At 35.8% G+C, this 21,888-nt stretch overlaps 1 protein-coding gene across 1 annotated transcript in view; it reads left to right on the top strand.

Annotated features, from left to right (window-relative positions):
• LOC144434449 (thrombospondin type-1 domain-containing protein 7A-like) overlaps window positions 1-21,536 on the top strand; it is an 80,628-nt gene extending 59,092 nt beyond the window's left edge. The window contains exons 13-24 of the mRNA XM_078122897.1: window positions 1,209-1,362; window positions 5,218-5,454; window positions 7,494-7,750; window positions 8,683-8,851; window positions 9,905-10,026; window positions 10,494-10,633; window positions 11,351-11,451; window positions 12,251-12,385; window positions 13,249-13,371; window positions 15,801-15,911; window positions 18,189-18,273; window positions 21,392-21,536. Coding sequence (XP_077979023.1) covers window positions 1,209-1,362; window positions 5,218-5,454; window positions 7,494-7,750; window positions 8,683-8,851; window positions 9,905-10,026; window positions 10,494-10,633; window positions 11,351-11,451; window positions 12,251-12,385; window positions 13,249-13,371; window positions 15,801-15,911; window positions 18,189-18,273; window positions 21,392-21,536 — 1,779 coding nt within the window. The remainder of the gene's footprint in view (window positions 1-1,208; window positions 1,363-5,217; window positions 5,455-7,493; window positions 7,751-8,682; window positions 8,852-9,904; window positions 10,027-10,493; window positions 10,634-11,350; window positions 11,452-12,250; window positions 12,386-13,248; window positions 13,372-15,800; window positions 15,912-18,188; window positions 18,274-21,391) is intronic.
• Window positions 21,537-21,888: the final 352 nt, after the last annotated feature.

The raw sequence follows: 21,888 nt of genomic DNA, 5'->3' as shown, positions 1-21,888 counted from the left end.
CAACCCATTGGCACTATTTTTAATATGTTTTATTGTGTATTTATTTGCCTTTCATGCTATTTGGTGTGGCAACCTTAAAACAGCTTCCATGGCTGGTTTTGTGTTGAATGAATAAATGTATGAATAAATAAATAAATAAATAATACTGGTGAAATTAGAAACCTTAGCGTCAGTCTGCCAACCTGGACACTCAGTTACCAATTCACCTAGATATATAACTAAGCATACAGAGAATTCAGTCGGTAGTTAACAAGACACTTAGTTCCTTTGAAAACAGTTTTGCTGGAGTCTCCATGGGTCAAATTGACTTCATGCAATCATTCTGTCTAAGAGAAACCAATTCATGTAGAGCTTGTACACTATTGAGTATTCAGTGTTTCTTTGCTACGAGCTTTGCCAACATACTTCAGTAAGCTTTGCTGACAATTCTCATTTTCCAGCATCAAATGAATAACACAATCCACCTACAATTGGACATGAAGCAGGCACCATCCAAAAATAATTAGTATCTGAAGAATTATTTCTGACTTTTGGCAAAAAATTAAAACTTCAAAACTACTTGGTAGATAGATCTACATACTAAAAGGAATACCATCTTTTTAAAATAACAGCATGGATTCAGTTATGCACAATGCCTTTTGGCACTATTTTTTAATTGTAATTTTGATCTGTTATTCTATTACTAACTGAAATGGTTAGACTATAAGATACGTCATATTGCTCTGCCCTCACTTTCCTGCTCTATTCAGATGTGAAAGGAGTTGACTGATGTGAGAGGGCACTCATCACAGTGTACCTTACAGACTATAGAGTGGTATGATTTACTTAAAGCATATGGATGTACATGTGTGGCTAATAAAACAACAAATAATTTTTAAGTTGGCAGTTATCCTGTTCTTGGTGTGTACCCATAACAAAGCATACTGTTAATTAAATAGCATTTTGCTGTGTAACAAGCTCAAAATACAGAGGTGCATCATCATAATCATATGGCCAGCAAATGAACACAGCCTAATGCTGTATCATCATCAGCACAAAAAGTATTGAAAAATAATGGAAAAATAAATATTATTAGATAAATTAATTTGTACAAACTAGGTAAGTTTAATGCTATAAATTTCAATGACTTACAGTACAGGTTGGTCTTGAAGTGAAGTACTGGTGTCTGACTATAATTCCAGTAATTTAATTCATTGTGTGTATTTCAGTGGAGTACATGTACAGTAGAGGGTACATCTAACTGTGGTGTTGGTATCCAGACAAGAGACGTTTTCTGTCCAGCTGGAGATATGTATGAAAATGAATGTGAGCTGAGAAATCCAAAACCAGAAACTGAAAGACAATGTGATTTACCTTGTCCAGGTAAGACAACTTACGATAGTGTGTTGTTCAAATTTTACAGAGAACGTGTTCATTTATGAATGACTGTATAGAATGTAAAATACTGTCAGCTAATGCTTTAGACAGCGTGCGAAATTAACGCCGGTCCATCGGCCCGAGACCAACAGATTTCCGTTCGGGCCGACAGTTTTTCAGAATTACAACAACGTATCGGTCCTTATGACCGATTGAAATTTGGAGTAAATAATAACATTTATTCAAAGATATATCCAATTTCACCTCCATGAATCTGATCTTGTGTTACCTATTTAACTCTCGATATCTCGTTCAAGTCAAGTGACACAGAGCTAGCTCGCTACGTGTTGTTGCCAATGTTGATATCTAGTCTACATGACATAGCATACAGCGTCTAATCAGAACGTCTTAGAGTTAGACATTCAGACTCAGCGCATGCGTCTTTTTCCGCCATGATATCGTAATCATTTAATCATTGTTGTAAAGTTTACTGCTCGAAGTGTATGAAACTTTTAACGTGTTTGACACAGTTCCACGTTGCAATTATAAAGTATGTGGCGATATTTAGAAGGCGGCAATGAGCTTCCGAAGAAGAAGAAGAAGAAGAAGACGAAACATACACTGTTATTTTAAAGGCCGGTATTAAAGCCAGTAAATGTTAGATGGGTTTTCCGATCAATTTACCGGAGTTCCCCATTGTCTGTTGCCACGATCAAAACAAACTGACGGAAAACATACGAAAATGGCGTTTTAACTAATAAAGAAGGCAGGTACACTTCGTAAAATATCTTCAGTACGATAGTTTTTTTTTTGTAAAAACAGTAAAAAAAAATGCCTAGTCTGATTGCTTTGAATTTGATGCATATGATATATAATGTACGTCCTGTCATGTTGTAATCAACGTGTACACTTAGAAATGTTGCATTTGTGTTGCCATTGTTGTATCTGGAAAATTACTGCATCATGTCAAACACGGGTACATAGTGGATGACACATTACAGTACAGTTACCATATCACGTTCCCACGTCAAAAAAAAACTCGCACTGTAAGACATGTTTAGCCATAGTTCTCTTCATCATGGTCAGATTTCTTACACAAACAGTCAGAGACGATACTCAATACACCACGGTAGGGTATACGGGTAGGGCTTTATGGGGGGCTTCAGTACTATTTGTAAAGACTGAAGGAAGACGAAAATGCTCCGTGTCACTGTGTGGATGGAAATTGAAATAAAGCAAATACACAGTTTTCAAGAGTGATAGTTACGCGATAAAACTTTCTGCTATGATGTGAATGTGTGGGTCTACATGTACGTTCGCTAAGAGTTTGAAAGCTACATCAGCTGTTGCCACAGACGATGAATCTGACTTTGGATTATGTGATTCAGAATTTAGTGAATCGTACAGAGAGGAAGGAGAGGAGGACTGTGATCTCTTAGATATTGTAGATAATGTAGATTTATTGATTCATTCACCCATATTATCTACAATCTATGGATCTGTATTTCTATGGTGGAATGAATACATTCAGTCTCAGACCGCTATAGTCTATAGGAACAGATTATGTGAGAATGAATATTCATAGTCTCTGGGTTCATAGTTACAAATGAAAATCTCTACTGACAGAGTCAAAAATGACTTAGTTGGGAATCCAAAATTTACTTCCAAGTTATTTTTTGACTCTGTGAGTGGAAATTGTATGAAATAATAGTGGATAGTGAACAATTCGTTGTACTCTCTTTTACTTTTATATGTAAAGATATGCTGTATCATATTAAAGTTCAAAATCATTTAATCTGTAAATGGGGGGGGGGGGGGTGTAGATACAGGTCGTGAACATGAACTGCATTGAGTATGGACCAGCAGTTTTCGTTAAGGACCAGCAGCATTTGCTACATGTTGGTCCTTATGACCAGTAGTCATTTTCCCTTAAGTTCACACACTGGCTTTAGATGTTATGATAATCAACACTACATACTAATATAGATTACTCAGACTCTAATGACTGCATTGAATTGATACAAGCTTATCTGTGTTGAAGGTTACTGTATTAACATTGAACAATATTACACAGTGTTAAAGTTTTGTGAAAGTGAAACTGAAGCTAAGTTCATTCACACCTGTGGACTTGCTCACTCACCAGTCTACATTTTATGGTACCATACTGCATTGTACAATAAATTACTGTGGACTTGCTCACCAGTCTACATTTTATGGCACCATACTGCATGGTACAATAAATTACTGTGGACTTGCTCACCAGTCTACATTTTATGGTACCATACTGCATGGTACAATAAATTACTGTGGACTTGCTCACCAGTCTACATTTTATGGTACCATACTGCATTGCACAATAAATTACTGTGGACTTGCTCACCAGTCTACATTTTATGGTACCATACTGCATGGTACAATAAATTACTGTGGACTTGCTCACCAGTCTACATTTTATGGCACCATACTGCATGGTACAATAAATTACTGTGGACTTGCTCACCAGTCTACATTTTATGGTACCATACTGCATGGTACAATAAATTACTGTGGACTTGCTCACCAGACTACATTTTATGGTACCATACTGCATGGTACAATAAATTACTGTGGACTTGCTCACCAGTCTACATTTTATGGTACCATACTGCATTGTACAATATATTACTGTGGACTTGCTCACCAGTCTACATTTTATGGCACCATACTGCATGGTACAATATATTACTGTGGAATTGCTCACCAGTCTACATTTTATGGTACCATACTGCATGGTACAATAAATTACTGTGGACTTGCTCACCAGTCTACATTTTATGGTACCATACTGCATTGCACAATAAATTACTGTGGACTTGCTCACCAGTCTACATTTTATGGTACCATACTGCATTGTACAATAAATTACTGTGGACTTGCTCACCAGTCTACATTTTATGGTACCATACTGCATGGTACAATAAATTACTGTGGACTTGCTCACCAGTCTACATTTTATGGTACCATACTGCATTGTACAATATATTACTGTGGAATTGCTCACCAGTCTACATTTTATGGTACCATACTGCATTGTACAATAAATTACTGTGGACTTGCTCACCAGTCTACATTTTATGGTACCATACTGCATTGTACAATAAATTACTGTGGACTTGCTCACCAGTCTACATTTTATGGTACCATACTGCATTGCACAATAAATTACTGTCTAATAATGTCACAGTGTTGGAAAATCAATCTACAGTTCATAAAGGTATAGGAAAGTTTCAGATGAGTATCCATGCTTAAACCTGTGTTTCTTCATAATACCAGTACATGATTTCTCAAATGCCAGCTTAGTACTCAAATAATATTTCAGTTTATTTATAAAAAATTTCATCCTGTTGATTATGTAATTCTAAATAAGAGCATCCGATCTCAATTTTTGCCAAAAACAAAGTTTTATTAATGACAATGTTCATATGTACAATGTTCATATGTACAAAATCGATCAATTTCAAAAATCTCATTTCCCTTTAAGAATATTATACAACAATGTTGTACAACTCATTAAAAGATGGAAGTTGGCACCCAATGATGCTACTGACAGTGCTATTGATTCGATTGGGGCATTTCCCCTCATTGACTGTGACATTGCCCACCAAACGATGATTTACAGTGTCAAGACACTTTCAATCACCACTTGGTAGAACTTAACACTTCTAAACATGTTGATAAAGAACATTTAACTTTCAGAGGCATGCAGCCTCCTTCAGATGTTAGGGAAAAATACAAGGGAAAGACTACAGTTTTTGCGATATCTTTTTGATTGACAATAATCAATTTTGTAATATACTTATGGACTGATGTGTTGTGTTGTAGGTGACTGTGTACTGAGTACTTGGTCTGAATTCAGTGATTGCAGTGCAGCCTGTCCTGTGGGTGGCGTCAAATCCCGTAGTAGAGAAGTTATACGACTGCCATCGTCTGAGGGCAAGCCATGTGGCGAGGTAGTGGAATTCATAGCATGCAACAAAGAGCCATGTACCAGACATAATTACACTGTAGTGATGGGGGAATGGAGTGATTGTCTATTGATTGCTGGTGACTGTGGTAAAGGTAGGTTTGATTACGTCAGTGGTCTACTAACATCTACTTGTCTGCTAGTGTAGAACATTCATTCATCTCGTACTGCTGTTAGAAGAATTCCATTCTTGCAGCAATACCTCCAAAATCTTATCTTAGAAAACTGATACAGAAGGCATTTAGTTTTATACTGAATGCCTTCCATAAGGACAAAGTCTTTAGATTTTTGTTCCTACACACAAATAATTTTTGGAATGCAACAGATCATATTTATGATTAGTTATGTTTGAAATATGTACCAAATTTAATTAAATTTGAAGTATGCATTCTTAAGATTTAGCCTAATTACTTAAAATCATTAATTATGAAAATGAGTCATTGAAACTAAAACTATGGCACTTGCATGTTGTTGTAGTCAATGTATGTACCAAATTACATTGAATTTGAAGCGTGCATTCTTTAGATATAGCCCAATTACCGAAAACCATTAATTATGCAAATTGAACATTAATATTCATGGCATTTTTACCAAAACCTTATCATTTCTACCCATTACCCTAAAGAATATATGCATCAAATTTCGTTTGAATTGAGCCAGCCGTTTTTTGAGAAAATGATGACACAGACAGACATGCACACACAGACACACACACACAGACACACACACACACAGACACACACACACACACACACACACACACACTTTTCATCCCTAATATATAACCTTCTGTATGGAAGGTAAAAATGAACAATATGTTGTTAACCATTCACAGGAATATGTATTAAAGCAGTCTTACATTTTCCATCTAGAAGGGATCATAGTAGACAGAGAGAGATGTGTCAGAGTTCTCAGAGCATTTTCCATATAGAAGGGATCATAGTAGACAGAGATGTGTCAGAGTTCTCAGTGCATTTTCCATATAGAAGGGATCATAGTAGACAGACAGAGATGTGTCAGAGTTCTCAGAGCATTTTCCATATAGAAGGGATCATAGTAGACAGAGAGAGATGTGTCAGAGTTCTCAGAGCATTTTCCATATAGAAGGGATCATAGTAGACAGACAGGTGTGTCAGAGTTCTCAGAGCATATATTTCCAGAACTAATGTAATTCTAATATACTATAGAAAGTAATAGTGTAAACACTGATGATTAGACAATGCTTTTCCTGTTGCACAAGAGTCATCGATCAAAAATCTGCTCACTGTCTCTTTCTACAAAGACTGAATAACGTTAATGTACTTTAGCATACAACTACATCGCAGGAAATGAAATTATAGCTGTGAGCAATATTCACTGGAGAAAGGAGAGATGGAAATGTGAATACATCTTTTGACTTGTGATGTGTACAACTTACAAATGCAAATGTCAGACTGACTCCATTAATGTATTTACTGTAGGGGAGATGTAAATCTAAAAGTAAATGTTGTGGGAAATTCAGCAGATATACATATAATCTGTTCATCAATTTACGGTCAACTAAAAGGCAAATTGTAACTTAAGATAAAGTTTTACTAACACAATGATACATCTCTGATGGTGCTGTAAAGGGGCCTGTGGTATTATTCGTTGTTAAGCTGCATGCATGTTAGTGTGTCTGTTGGTGTCATGAATTTAATTTTGCATTTATTTACACATCAAAAAATGTGTAGAAGATATAGAAAAATGCCAATTTTTTACCATTATGTTCAGGTCAAATCTACAGCATCTAGAATAAACTCACCTACATGCAAACTTGGTAATCAAGATTCAAACTGTTTTTTATACTCAACTGCTGACAGAATGCTGTATTTTCATCATTTAGTTCAAATCTAGTTTCTTCAAATGTTAACCATGTAATTGCAAAACTATTGAGATATTCAAGTCATGTACTCAACCTATAAAAAAGAATGTCAATACATTAGATGGGGTATATGCTCATTTTCCATTTTACCGAAAATTTCACTTTGTATTATTCATACAGTTGAGAAAGTGTCATTTTGAAGGTTTATTGATATTGCACTTACAAGGAGTAATATCGTATGAAAGGTTTGATTTAATGTTGAATTTGCCTGTGTCCTACTTACATCTACAGGATACAAACAGAGATCCATTAACTGTGTTCGTGAAGATGGCCTGACAGTTACCCCTGGCAACTGTGCAGAATTAGATCTGACACAGTCAATCATGTCATGTGACATAGTGTGTTCTGAAGACTGTATTCTCAGCAGTTATTCTGATTGGTCAGAATGTAGTCACAAGTGTGGCTTGAATGGAGTCAAGACAAGGTCAAGGTCAATTGAGAACCCAGCTAAGAATCTTGGAAGGCAATGCCCAGAAGACCTCACTCAGGTTTGTGCTTTTAAGAATAAACTGGATTTTGTAAGATTTTAGAATCTAAATATATGAAACAAATAAAATGGAAACTGGATGATCTCAACACAATTCAATTCAGAATAAAAGGAAAATTAATTATGAAATAATGAACATCAAAATAAAGTGCATATTGTTTGAAACAAAAATGGAAACTTGATAGCTTTACCAAAGTCAATTCAACAGGTTTCTGCACACTTGACTTAGCTATCACCTTGTTTACAGAACATTATGTCAACACAAAATTAAATTGAATCGTAAAATAAACATGAAAATGATGTCATGTGCTTTTTTAATATTCATACTTTGATATAATTTTGAAGCTATACCCCTTTCCATAGTGTTCATAAACCTATTGGATATATTGCTTGTGTCTTCCTTTAGAAGAAAAAAATGACTTAGTGTGCCAAGATGGTACCATGGCCAGAGCAATAACATATTTCTGCATCGTGTTTACAATATGGCTATACCTTTCATTAAATTCCAACTAAAAATGAGAAATCATAATGGGCAAATTGACATGTGATCAGAATGTCAGGCATACAGTAGGAAGTGTGTTGTTGTTAATGTTTAGTACCCTCTTGTGTGTTCATGGGGTTTACTTTATATTACAATTTCATGTTTTAATTAATATAAGGTTTTAGTTGTGTAAACAAATCAAAGAACTTAGGAAATTTACCTAGCTCAGATTTGATGTCACCTATTAAACCTGGCTATTAGATTAATTTCACACACACACACACACACACACACACACACACACACACACACACACACACACACACACACACACACACACACACACACACACACACACACACACACACACACACACACACAGAGTATCAAAGCCTGGAGGTTTATGTCTAATTATTGCATGTCTGCTGTTTTCATTTTTTTTTCAAACACAGACTATGCCATGCAATGTGAAGCCATGCTACACCTATGACTGGTATAGAAGTGAGTGGGGCACCTGTAGTGTAGACAATAAAGGTTGTGGTCATGGAGAACAAAGTAGAACTGTGGAATGTAGGAGAAGTGATGGAAGAACTGTGGATCAAATATACTGTGTCCTACAAGGTTGGTTTTGTGATGTTAATGTCTCTAAATTTTCACTGTTTCCTGTCTGGTTGGTTCTTATTGTGTATGTGTAATAAAATATAGCCTGAAAGTTCCAGTGTTGTTTTCACTTAATAATGCTTCAAAGTGAGTAGTTAGTGGTTACATAAATTGACCAACCACCGGATCTTTCAGAATAGTGTAAATAGGGCAGCTAGAGAGACCAGACTTCTTAGTACTCCTGTGGTATATGTATAGAACTTAAGAGACACCGTAAGGCCATTGCTCCGTAAGGCAGTATATTATCTTTCATGTAACTTCACTACAATAAATGATCTTTGGGCAATCCATACCCTCAATTTATAATACTTCACTAGTAAATTTGCCATATGTAATATTCATTAATGTATTAAATGGCCCATGTCAGATCAGGATTAAAAGTTGGATAAGAAAAACAGTTGCATAGAAGAGCTTTAGAAAAGTTGGTCTTGAAGAAAAGAAAGATCCTCTCAAAACTAAATGGTGCCGTGATAAGATAGCTCAAAAGCTAGAATGTGGGATTGAAACTTTGGGCTTTAGTGGAGGTAGATAATAATAATAATAATGTTTGGTTCTTATATAGCGCTTTCCCACACCGTGCTCAAAGCGCTTTACAATTATTACCCCTGGCTCGGATCAGAATGGCACAACGGCCCTTTAGTCTTCCTCAACTCCCCGGGGAGCATACAATCCATTGCAGCCATTTAAGCGCATAGGATTAAAGCCTTCACATTGCAACCTACATCCTACCAGGTCCCCAATTATACAGCTGGGTTGACTGAAGCACAGTCGTGGTTCAAATCTTGCCCAAGGACTTTAGCCACTCAGAAACAAACAGCAGGCAGCGACAGGGCTCGAACCTGCAACCTGAAGATTCCAAGCCAGTCACGCTAACCATTCACCCATCATGACTCCACACAAATGAATAGCACTCATATTGTGCAGTATTGCCGTTCATCCCACCATGATATTGTACCATGAGCAAGTTGTTTAAGTCTGGTCAGTTTTGTAACATATATTTTGATTACATTGTAGGTGATGTTGATGATATTGGTGATTTGGTAGACTTACAGAAAGTCATCTCAAGTCTAAATAAAACAGAAATGGATCTTCAGACTGTCAGGGTGTGTGGTAGTTTGTGTCCTGGTGACTGTCAGGTAGGAATGCAATTCTTATCCATATGTGGTCACTTGACTACAAACTCTCCCCCCCCCCACCCCCTTCCTTAACTTAGTACTACCTCCACCACCAGGTGTCCATTTCACAAGGTGTCCTCCAACTAGACTGATTACCACTAGACTATTAATAACTGTTTATATGCTGAACTGATCACCTCTTGAGTTTTTGATGACAGATGGTTTTCATATGGTGGTTTATGATATGATTCTCCTTTCTGAGATATTACAAAAGTGCAAAAGGTTTCAAGTTTGTTATTTTGTTAGAAAAGAGCAATAATGGCTAACAAAGTGACTAAAGTATTTCACTAAAAAATTATATTATGTTTTGTATATAATGTACAAGACTTAATGCACAAGACTTGAAACTCCATTCTCTACATATACACGGTATGTAATGCAACCATTGCAGTATCTTACTGTTGTTTCTGTCACATATTGAATGACAGCTGTCAGGTTGGAGTGACTTTGGTCCATGTTTCAAGACATGTACATCAAGCAATGCTGGATGGAAAGTGAGAAGTCGATACATCACTCACAGACAAATAGAAGGTGGAAGACCATGTCCAGAAAATCGTGTTGAATTCAAGTATGTATTTTGCTTTGGCTAAAGAGTCACTCAGTATGTTCAAGAAGTTGAATGGGGTGACTCAGTATGTTCAAAGGCTTAGAGGGCTGACTCACTATGTTCAAGAAGTTAGTAGGACTGTATTACATATGTTCAAGAGGTTAGAGGGCAGAATTGATCCTCAGACCACCAAACAATTGTTTTGGAGGTCTGAGTTTGCCCTTACATACTGCCATTTGCTACTGATTGGCTAAATTCCTTGGGTCAAATTTGAACCACAATTGTACCTAAGATAACCCAGCTGTATAAATGGGAACCTGAGAGAACATATATTGTTACATGAAGGATTTGATCCTCTTTGCTTACAAAATCAGAGTATTTTACACCTGAGCAAATATAGGCTTAAAGGCCCACTTCAGATTAGGATTGAAGTTCAGGTGTGACAAAGTTGACGCAGAACAAAAATGAATGGTCCTTAATGACTCCACTAATAAGATATTACATGTACACTAATGTGATGACCTGGGATTGAAACATAGCCCTTTAAAAGGCCATTGGGATTATGATAGTTTGCAACAAAAACAGACTAAAATATTTAGCAGATATCATGAATTAGAAAATGATTTCAGTGTTTTACTTGACATGACAAATTGTATAGCAGTAATACAATCAAAAAACAGTACAGTTTGTACATGAAAACAGAAGGAATCTTATTTCTATCTCATCACCTATTTACAGATCATGTGATTCATCAGAATCATTATGTCCTAACTTCTTATGGGACACAGGAGTATGGGACCCAGACTCTGGTCTAAGACAAGTATGGTGTCAATCTACAGGTACGTGTAGGAAAATAGAAAACTTTCATTAGTACATCTTTTCCATGCATAGACTCTAGGTGTATTAAATATATGTACAACCAGCGACAGGCAAGCAATTTCAAGCATAACCTGGTGCAAACAGGGAAAGTAAACAGCTGAATATTGGCACAGCATATTGGAAGTACAGAGACAAGTATGGTTTTATGAGAACAGATTTATGGCTTCTTTTTATGTACATGAAATGCCAGGGAACTTGAAATTCTTCTGTGAATGTGAGCTATTTGCTAAACTATACTTATGAAATAATAGAATGTATTACTTGTCTCTGGTCTTCCAACATGATGTGCAAAATGTAACTAATTTTATTCACTTGTTTACTTTCCCTGTTTGTTACAAGTTTCATTTGTAAATGCTTGTTTGATGCTGGTTGTATATATGGTTGAATGGTTAGAGTGGCCAGATTGGAATCTGCAAGTTATTGGTTTTAGCCTCACTGCAGCCATTTATTTCTAAATGGCTAAAGTCCTTGGACAAGATTAGATTAGAACCACGATGTGCTTCAGTCAACCAGTCTGTCTAATTTGGGACCTGGTAGGATAGAGGTTGCAATGTGAATGCTTTAATCCTATGTGCTTATACTAGAGGAAGCAATGGGTCATTGTATATAGTTAAGGATATATATAATTTTATGGCCATTGTGTACTGATACCTATCCAGTTGTACTTTGACTTTCAAACTATGTGCCCTTGCTTGTACAAATGTAGACCAGGTAACAATGTGAATGATTGATTACATTGTAAAATATTTGATTTGACAGAATTAGGAATGAATATAACTGGTGGATGTCCAAAACTTACAAAGCCTACAGAAACCATTGAATGTAACCCATTATGTCAGGAACCATATACAGAATGCAAAGATGGCGTCTGTCATTGTGAAGATGGTTTTGAAGGTAAGCATTAAAAGAGCTATGTTTGATAACTTTTATATAATGAAAAAAAAAACATTCTAAGCAATTTACATCCATTGCAACTAGTTGATGTAGAAGCAGTAACTATAAAATTGTCCAAAGTTCCACATTTATTTCACAGTGATGCCTCCATCAAAATTATGATTCTATATATTGGCAACTATAGGAGTTTACCCATTCTCACAATCCACATCATATTTTTCTGCTTACACAGCAAAAAAATATACGTCTCAGATGGTGCAGTAAAGATGCATGTGGTTTTAATTGTGATTTAAATTACCATATTCAACCACTCTCTGACTGTTACCAGGGTTCCAAAACCAAAGGAAAAACCCTACTGGATGGCAATGCTCTCTGTCCTTATTTCTACTGTACATCTAATTAATGTTTTTCAGCACAGTTGTACTACAATGCTGTTGGCACTTTTTTTTTTTTTAAATGAATGCTAGATGTATAACCTTACTCTCATTTATGAACTGCTAAGGTTTTCAAACCATTCCTTTTATAAATTCTGTAAATCACCCTAACCCAACACATAACACCTGCGTAGTCCATACAAGTAATTGGTTTAGACTTCTATAGACATTACTCCATGAATTCAACCTTTTCACACACTTCTTTGAAGTATTGAACCATCTAAGCTTTTTCCATCCTACTGTGAACAAAATGAAATGCCCTGTAAATATGAATGGCTTCTATACTATTATCCTGTCAGTGAGATTAGGTCTTCAAAAAATATGCCTTTTCCAAAGGTTATCTCCAGCATGTATACAATCATCTGTATAGTAATATCATATAAGTATTCCTTGCCTCGGTGTATATCCTGACTTTCTTTATATCTTTAGGCTATAATCAGAGATGTTTTCCAGTTGATGGCTGTAAGAAAAATGATCACTGCTTGTTTGAGAACAGCTTTTGTGGGCAAAAGGGCACATGTGAATGTGAAGATGGATTTCTACTTCTCAATGGTAAGATTGAAAGCAAAGATTCCAGTATGATAAAATGAAGATGTGATAGTTGTTAAAGGATAGGCTGATTCTGAAAATATAATGTCACTGCCTAACTTGATCTTACTTGGTTCACCAGTAATGTATGAACTTTGGCAGCGTTACATGTATTTAGCATAATATCAGACAAACAACACTGGTGTATGTCTGTCTGTCTGACAGTCAGTGTGTATATGTAAAGAGGAAGATAGAAGCACACACACACACACAGACACACACACACACACACACACACACACACACACACACACACATATATATATATATATATATATATATATATATATATATATATATATATATATATATATATATATATATATATACATTATTATACATATTAATTATATATATATATATATATATATATATATATATATATATATATATATATATATATATATATATATATATATAACACACAAAAAAACTACATGAAACAACCCGCCAACACCTACTTGCACGCACCCAATACTTCACACAATAACAACCAACACCTTCACACACACAGCACCAACACATAGACAATAGTGATGATATTTATATTGTCTGCACTCTATATAAACAGCACACCCAGAGAGTAGAAACCAGTTGTCTGATGATCGCACTCTTACTTGGTTCACCAGTAATGTATGAACTTTGGCAGCGTTACATGTATTTAGCATAATATCAGACAAACAACACTGGTGTATGTCTGTCTGTCTGACAGTCAGTGTGTATGTGTAAAGAGGAAGATAGCAGCACACACACACACACACACACACACACATATATATATATATATGTATATATATACATTATTATACATATTAATTATATATATTTATTACATATGTACCATTGTGTACGTTGGTGTACAGTCAAAAATAAAACCGGTATTTTCACTGGTGGCTATGCAAATGAGATAAATTGAGATAAAATAGATCCAAAAGTAAAACCAATTCCTGATGAAAATAAGCAAATAAATGCATTTTTTTTAATGCACATACGTGTCTTTCCTGTTGTTACACACTTTTTGAACAATTTTTTGTTGGTTCATAATGTATTTCACTATTTTTCTCGACCATCGCAAGTTCTGGGGTATCAAATAACTATGCAAATTAGTGCCTTACCTATCAAATAACTATGCAAATTAGTTAGGTATTTTCACTGTTCATTATGCAAATGAGTAAACAACCTTTCGAACTACTTTATGTTTGTAAATATTGCCGGCGACCACTACTTTACAAATGGAAGATATTTCGGTGGATTCTGAACATAACGATTTGTTTAATTTGAATTATTTTGAACTTTCTGAGAGTGAATTTTATTATGATCAACAACAAAATAAAGCTGATCCGAGGCACGCGCCCAGCGACTACGGCCACCGATGCTTCGTACACATCAACAACGCCCAACAAATGCAGCCGATGGGAGATCGTGCAACACAATCCTCAGGACCATCAACCAGCCAGAACGCAGTCAATCAATTCCCACAGTTATGCGGAATGTTTTGAAAATACCCGTATTAGCGGTGGATCTTTCAATTTCACATTTCATGTCGCCGGAAACACCTCTGTCAAAGTTCTTGTCAGTGTGTTTACATTATAAAACGCTGCAGACAATCCGTAATCTTTTCCGATTCTTATGAAGACTAACTTTTATAATATTGTACATTTTGAAAGATTTTACTGAAGTACTATTATATAGGACACTAAGAATACCACGCTGTTGAATTGTATCTGTTTCTACTACTAAAATAATCGTGTATGCATTTCTTCTGATCGGTTTTGTGAATGAATCACAGCGGAGCTAGCTAGCGAGAGCAGGTCAACACATAATTTGCATATCAATACTTATTGTTATTGACAACCAATCATCGCTCATAATTCACGTCTGTGACCTCTGCCTGACCTGAATGACATGAGCTGGTGACCTGATACATATTCATGCGAATATGTTGTTCGCCCTTCCCCACCTGCATTTTATTGCGTTTTTGGTGTACATATGTAATAATAACAGAACCCCATGGCCTCGCAATGGACGGCAGGGCATACAGAAGTTATTTTCACTCGTGATTCGGTTTATTCTGCTGTATTTTCACTCGCTATCGCTCGTGAAAATACGCGGCAGAATAAACCGAATCACTCGTGAAAATAACTTCTGTACGCCCTACCGTCCATTGCGAGGCCATGGGGTTCTGTCATAATATAACACTTACACAAAAAAACTACATGAAAGAACCCGCCAACACCTACTTGCCCGCACCCAATATATATATATATATATAAATCCAATGAATAAGGATATACAGAACCAGATCAAAATACTGCATCTTGCAGTAAATTTGTCCTTATATATCACCGAACAGATTAATGTATTTATGAATCTTTTTCTCTGTATGATCCCAGGTATTGGACCATGTGTGAAGAGTCAAGCTAAGACTACCCACACAGGCCTCCCTAATTACATTGTACCAGTTGAAAAGGATGTACTCCCATCAGCTAAAGAACAGAAAAGTGGTTAGTTTATAGGACATCCATTGGTATTTTTAAATCAGCAGATTATCAACCTGTTTTGTCATTCAATCCATTAGATACATCTTTGTAAATTAGATATATAATGTGCTATAATAATGAGCCTCAAGTGTTTTAATGTATATATTAATGGGTATATTTATATATAGCGGTAACAAGCTAGACAAAGCTAAAGCATAGCATTTGCTATTTAGACACAAGCAAAGTTTATGTCTTCATAAACTTGAAACCACAGGCATGTTTAATCATTCAAGTTTTGAGGGTAGGGAACTCTCTATAGCATTTATCATGTCTTGAATGTTAACCACACATCACTACACATAATTTATAGACACAGAGATATGTTTGTGGTTGAAAAACAAGTTCAGAGTAAATTTAATCTTTTTATACCATTATCCCATTAATTGTGACTGGGTTTCATAAAGGCATTAAATGCAGCAAAATATTGGAAATGAGCAAATATGTGAAATGTATTTATCTATATCATCTATAAATATATTTCTATATACTTTATGTATTTTCATTACTGCTGTAACCATGTCTAGCTTCACTGGTATGTTCAAGTGATCTCTGCATGATCAAGAGTATGAGGCAACAATTCTGGTGTTGATGTACTTTGTGTTTTCTGACACAATACCACTAAGAAATATTATATCCTAGCTATGTAACTTTGCTTCAAAGTAACACTTCGATTGGGCTTGGATGCACTGTCTAATGTATGTGTATATCATGCATGAAAGCAGATTGAGTACACCCGATATGGTCATACGATTGATAGCTGTCTTCTTCTGCCTGTTCGCATACATGTGCAATGATTCAAATTTTGGCTCATGCGTCTAACATCTGTGTGTGCGTGTTCAGCATTTGCTCAATTGCTCATTTGCTAAAACAGAAGGGGTAGGACACTCTGGTCTTCTTATTTGTCTGTGTGTGTGTACTCACATCGTCCTTGTTCAAGGATGCCAAAGCAGTACGTTAGGGGCGAACTTATGGGTAGTTGTTTCATCAGTCTATAAGGCTGTTACTCATTCAAATGTATATTTTGAAGAGACTTTAGATATGAAGACTACTGTTTACTGATTATTCTTTAAGTAATTTTATGACAATAATTTTGACTAGAATCAGCCGTATGTTTGAGCCTTCCTCACCTCTTTGATGGCAAGTCATTATTAAAGGGAGATATTATCAACTGTATTTTTGTTTATTTTTCTTGCGAAAGACACAACGCTTCAGATCTTCATCTGAAAAAATGTGGTTTCAGCAATCAGTTATAATGTCCCGTAAACTCAACTGCAACATGCGAAACGCATATCTCACCTGAAGAGGGCAGCAGATGATAACGAGCATCGCAACAAAGAAATAGAGGTCACATGATTGATTTCAAGCATTCCAATTGGTCTATTTGATGCCATGTCCTACCCTGTTGTTTTATACATATAAAAAAGACTATTAGGCCTTATTGAAGAAAAGAACTATACACAAGCATTATTGTGGTGCTCCTATCACCTTTACTGAATGGCAGCCATATTTCTAGTGAAAATTCATTATTTACTGCTTAAATCAAAAACTGTAAACTCATAGAGACTCCATTCAAGTGTCTAACCCCATATAATCACTTGCAAGCCTTCTTGTATGAGTGACCATTAAGCTTTACCTTGACCTACAGGGTAGACCATCAAAATTACGCTATTAGTTACATATTGCAGACACTTTGTAGCAATTATGTGTGGCTAATATCTTTTAGATCATGTATATAGATAATACAGAACCAGGTAAACATACATGTATTATTTTTGGTGCTCGTATCACTTTTTACTCAGTGGCAGCCATATTTGTAGTGAACATTCATAATTTACCACATATTAACTCAAAAAACATTAATACATATAAAGACCACATTCAAGTGTCTACCCCATATTGCCAGGTTTAAACATTCTTTTGAGACATTGACATTTGGCCTTGACCCTGATCTTTAGGTTCAGTTATTGAAATTCAACAATTTCCTGCATTATCAGACTCTTTGTAGTATTTATTAGTTGTCACCAATTTCTCTTAAATCATGTCTCCATTCATTCACATAGAAGTAAAGTATTGGGGGTCAGTATCTTCTATGAGGACTTGTTCAAGTTTTATTTTCCAATTTTACACATAAACTCTTAACTTCAAACCTTTATTTTCGTGTTTCACCAGAAATGTTTCCTCATGCCCAGCTCTTATATAATGTCTTAAAATGATGAAATATATATTTTTGCATTGATACAGACATATGGAAATATATTGCCCTGGCCGTTGGAGGGTGTGTAGCAATACTGGTAATTGTTATATTGGCAGTGATACTACTTGTAAGGTAAGATAAATCATGTCAAATTCATCTCATTAATTGTCTAACTTCCATAGAATGAACAGATATGGAGTTAATGGTAACAATGAATGATTTCGATGGTCCATGGGTGGGTCAGAATAGGAAAGTTGCTGGATTGAGCCTAGCTGTTGTTGTTTGTTTGAGAATGGTTAAAGTCCTTGCAATATTTGAATCATGATTATGACACAGTCAACCCAACTGTGAAAAGGGACCTGCTAGCTAAGATAGCAGTTGTGTAGGATTTAATCCTGTGCACTTACTCAAGTTACTGAGACTGCAACAGATTGTATGCTTCCGAGGGAAGTTGAGGAAGTATCATGGGTCTGTTTGTCTGACTATTGAATAAAGTATGTACTTTTCTGACAAAAATCCCAGTAAGTAGGATGAAAATACCAGAGTGTAACTTACTATAGAGCCATAGAACACAACTTACCCTATTGTCAGAATTTGTTGTACAGTGTGTAACAAATTCCTTATTTCTACATTTTTAGCTCCGCTGTCAGCGAAAGCTGAAAGCGTAGCTTGAGGTATAGAGACTAGAGTGAATCATAGGTGTCCGTCAAACTTTTATATTTTCATTATCTACTCCGAAAGTGACAGTCAGAATTCTTCGATATTTGGTGTGCATGTTCCCTGGGGGGAGGCTATTCAGATTTGTTCATGCCAAGTTGATCTGTGCCATTTTCAATTTTTTATGATTTTTTTTCATAAAATGTCATTTTCATCATCTCCTTGAAAACCTCTTGTCAGATTGCTTTGATATCTGGTGTGTTGATGCGCAGGGGGTAGCTTACTTAGATTCGTTAATTTCAAGTCAGCACGTCTTCTTTTCTATTTTTTATGATTTAAATAAAAATGAATATGTTAATGAGCATTATGACCGCCGCCATATTGGAAATCAGTCCACGAGACTTTAGGTAAACTGCAACTTTTCAAAAGACACTATTGACGTCAAACAAGCAATGTAATATGTGCTGTAGTCTTAATTTTACGCATTGTGCGCCCAAATGACAAATATTTGTTCGAAACAGGGTTGTAAACTTCAAATCCAAATTCTCCACCCTCCTACAGAATGGTTCATTCCAGTATACGCACCTCACGATCAAGTGAGCTCTATGAGAAGTCGAAGTGTATGGGACGATTTTTGACAGAGTCAGTCGTCAATAAAAACGATAATACTCTTTCTAAAATTATCACATTTTGAAAGGGAAAGTACTTTGTGGTTCATTTATGGAGTTTTGTTTTTGTACGATCAATCTTGGTGGCAAAATTACAGCGTCAAAATTACCGATGTGGTAAATGCAAGTGAGTTTCCGTACGGCGACAATCTCAAGTACCCGGATGCACGAGGGACTAACCCGGAAGCAAAACGTTGCCAGCCATACGTTACAGTGGTAACATCGTCCGAGAAATCGCTGCGTTCAGAGTGTCATTATTCACAGAATTGTTTTTTTCGAGTGAAAACCCGTCTTGAATTGTATAACTCTAACAAATGAAGACATGTCAAGTTATATTTTGAAAGTTGTATCGCTAGTTTGAGACGATTTCCTCACGTACTATCGAGGCTTGGACCTTACTCCAGTTCAGCGGGAAGTTTAGCCAGTCCGATAATTCTTTCTGGTTTAGTTTACAACACTTTTGATCACACAGATTTTGTTGTTGTGATGAAAAGAAATTTTAAAAAAAAAGATCACTTCAACCATTTCGTTGTGTTTTCTTTATGAAAGGTAATCGAACATGAACGAGTGTTACCACTGTAACGTATGGCCGGCTGAGAATGACTCTCTTCCGGGTACTTGGGATTGTCGCCGTACGGAAACTAAGATGGCGATTAATACATTTCTTCCCTATATATATCTACTACAACTAGTACAGGTTGAATGTTGTTGACTTGGTAAATTTGTTAGAAAATTGAAATTCAAATTGCCTCAAAATTATTTTAGATCCCTAGTTTATTTCATTCATCATTAACATTTTCCAGGGTTAAATCTGTAAGACACTGGAATTATTTATAGCCAACCTCAAAATCTTCTCTTTTTTTTCTTTTTCGTGTGTGCATTTCCCAGTCATTTTTTTCAGAGATTTTGTGCAATTTTTCATAACAGTAGATTTTTGTTATAAAATGGTGACTATGGTATAAAAGTACAATACATTACCAACTTCTGTGTAAAATGTGTTTTATAGTGAGACATCATATGAAAGCAGTAACCACTTTATTACATAGCTAAAACAAAACTGCATAGTGAAGAACTGAACCACTTCTACATGTCACCAAAATAAAATTTAAAAAAAAACAAAAAAAACAGCGGAGCTATTCTGACCAATAGGTCGCTTGTTAAATCAAATGTGTTCATTATATATTCATAATTTTGACTGTCCCAAACAAGCAAGTTTTACAAGGCAATAACTCAGCTAAATCTTGTCCGATTTTCAAGCTGTTTCACAGAAATTGCCAGCTTCCAGTTGAAAATAACGCTATCGGACCTTTGACCCTTACCGATGACATGGTGCTGTTTAAACAACAAAACACCGATAGTACCCGAAGAGGGACTTCGGTAGCTTTTGGTGTAACGTTGAAAGTGCTAGAGACCCTTGTAGCGTACCAGAGGCAAGGATCAAGCTGTTAATCCCAGATTAACACCTCGAACAATAGCCATTACCAATCTGTCTTCTTAATTGCCTGTGGACATACCTAGTCTAGTTTTCTCATTTGTAGAGGTGTGATTTTTGTGAATTCACTCAACCAATGAAAACACGTAATATACCGAAACATAAGGGTACAGTACTTCAGAGCACTCTGCTGGAAAAGAGCAAGAGCACAAAGCGCAGACAATGATGTTATCATTATTGTTTGGTTGTTCTCTTCAACAATTTCAAATGTTGAGTGTTATATTGTAAGACGGATTTTGGTTGGCTACTCATAAGTACGAGATTGGGTCTGGGAAAACCTGTCATATTGTATGAATGAGTGCTCACAAATGAACAAACGACACTAAATGTAACAGCCAAAAACAAATTGCAATGTGTACACTACATCAGATTTTAATCAGATTGATGAGTACTGATAGTGCATGTATAACTTTAAATAATCATTTTTTCACAGACGGAATCGCTCTGGTCATGCAGAAATTACTACAACTGCAACAACAGTGGATTTTAAACACAACAACTTTGGCACAAATCATGACAAGAAGCTGAAGGAGAAATTATCCAATGTCGGAAAGGACAGTATATCCACAAAATGCTGAGAGCTTAGCAAGTTTACAGTTACAAGTACTATGGAAACCATGAAAGGTCGTAGATACTTCAAACCAGTTTATAAAAAAAATAGTCTCAAATGATCTTTGGCTTGGTTTTATGGAATCTTGGACAGTGAATCATCTGCCATTAAAAGTTTCATTAATCGGAATCTGACCTTGTGATGACAAGCTAGGTTCTCCCAAGAAAATTCACTTTGGGTATGTGGGAAATGTGAGTAACAGATATGCAAATAATAATGGTGTAGGTAGAACCATAGACCACCATGAGTGCCACCATGGTGGGACTCATTGTATGTAGATCAATTGAATAATGATGAAATGACTTTCTATCACATGTATT

Source organism: Glandiceps talaboti, chromosome 4, assembly GCF_964340395.1.
Source record: "Glandiceps talaboti chromosome 4, keGlaTala1.1, whole genome shotgun sequence".
Taxonomy (NCBI): Eukaryota; Metazoa; Hemichordata; class Enteropneusta; family Spengelidae; genus Glandiceps; species Glandiceps talaboti.
Note: the sequence above shows the minus strand (reverse complement) of the source record. Positions and strands in the feature narration are given on the sequence as shown.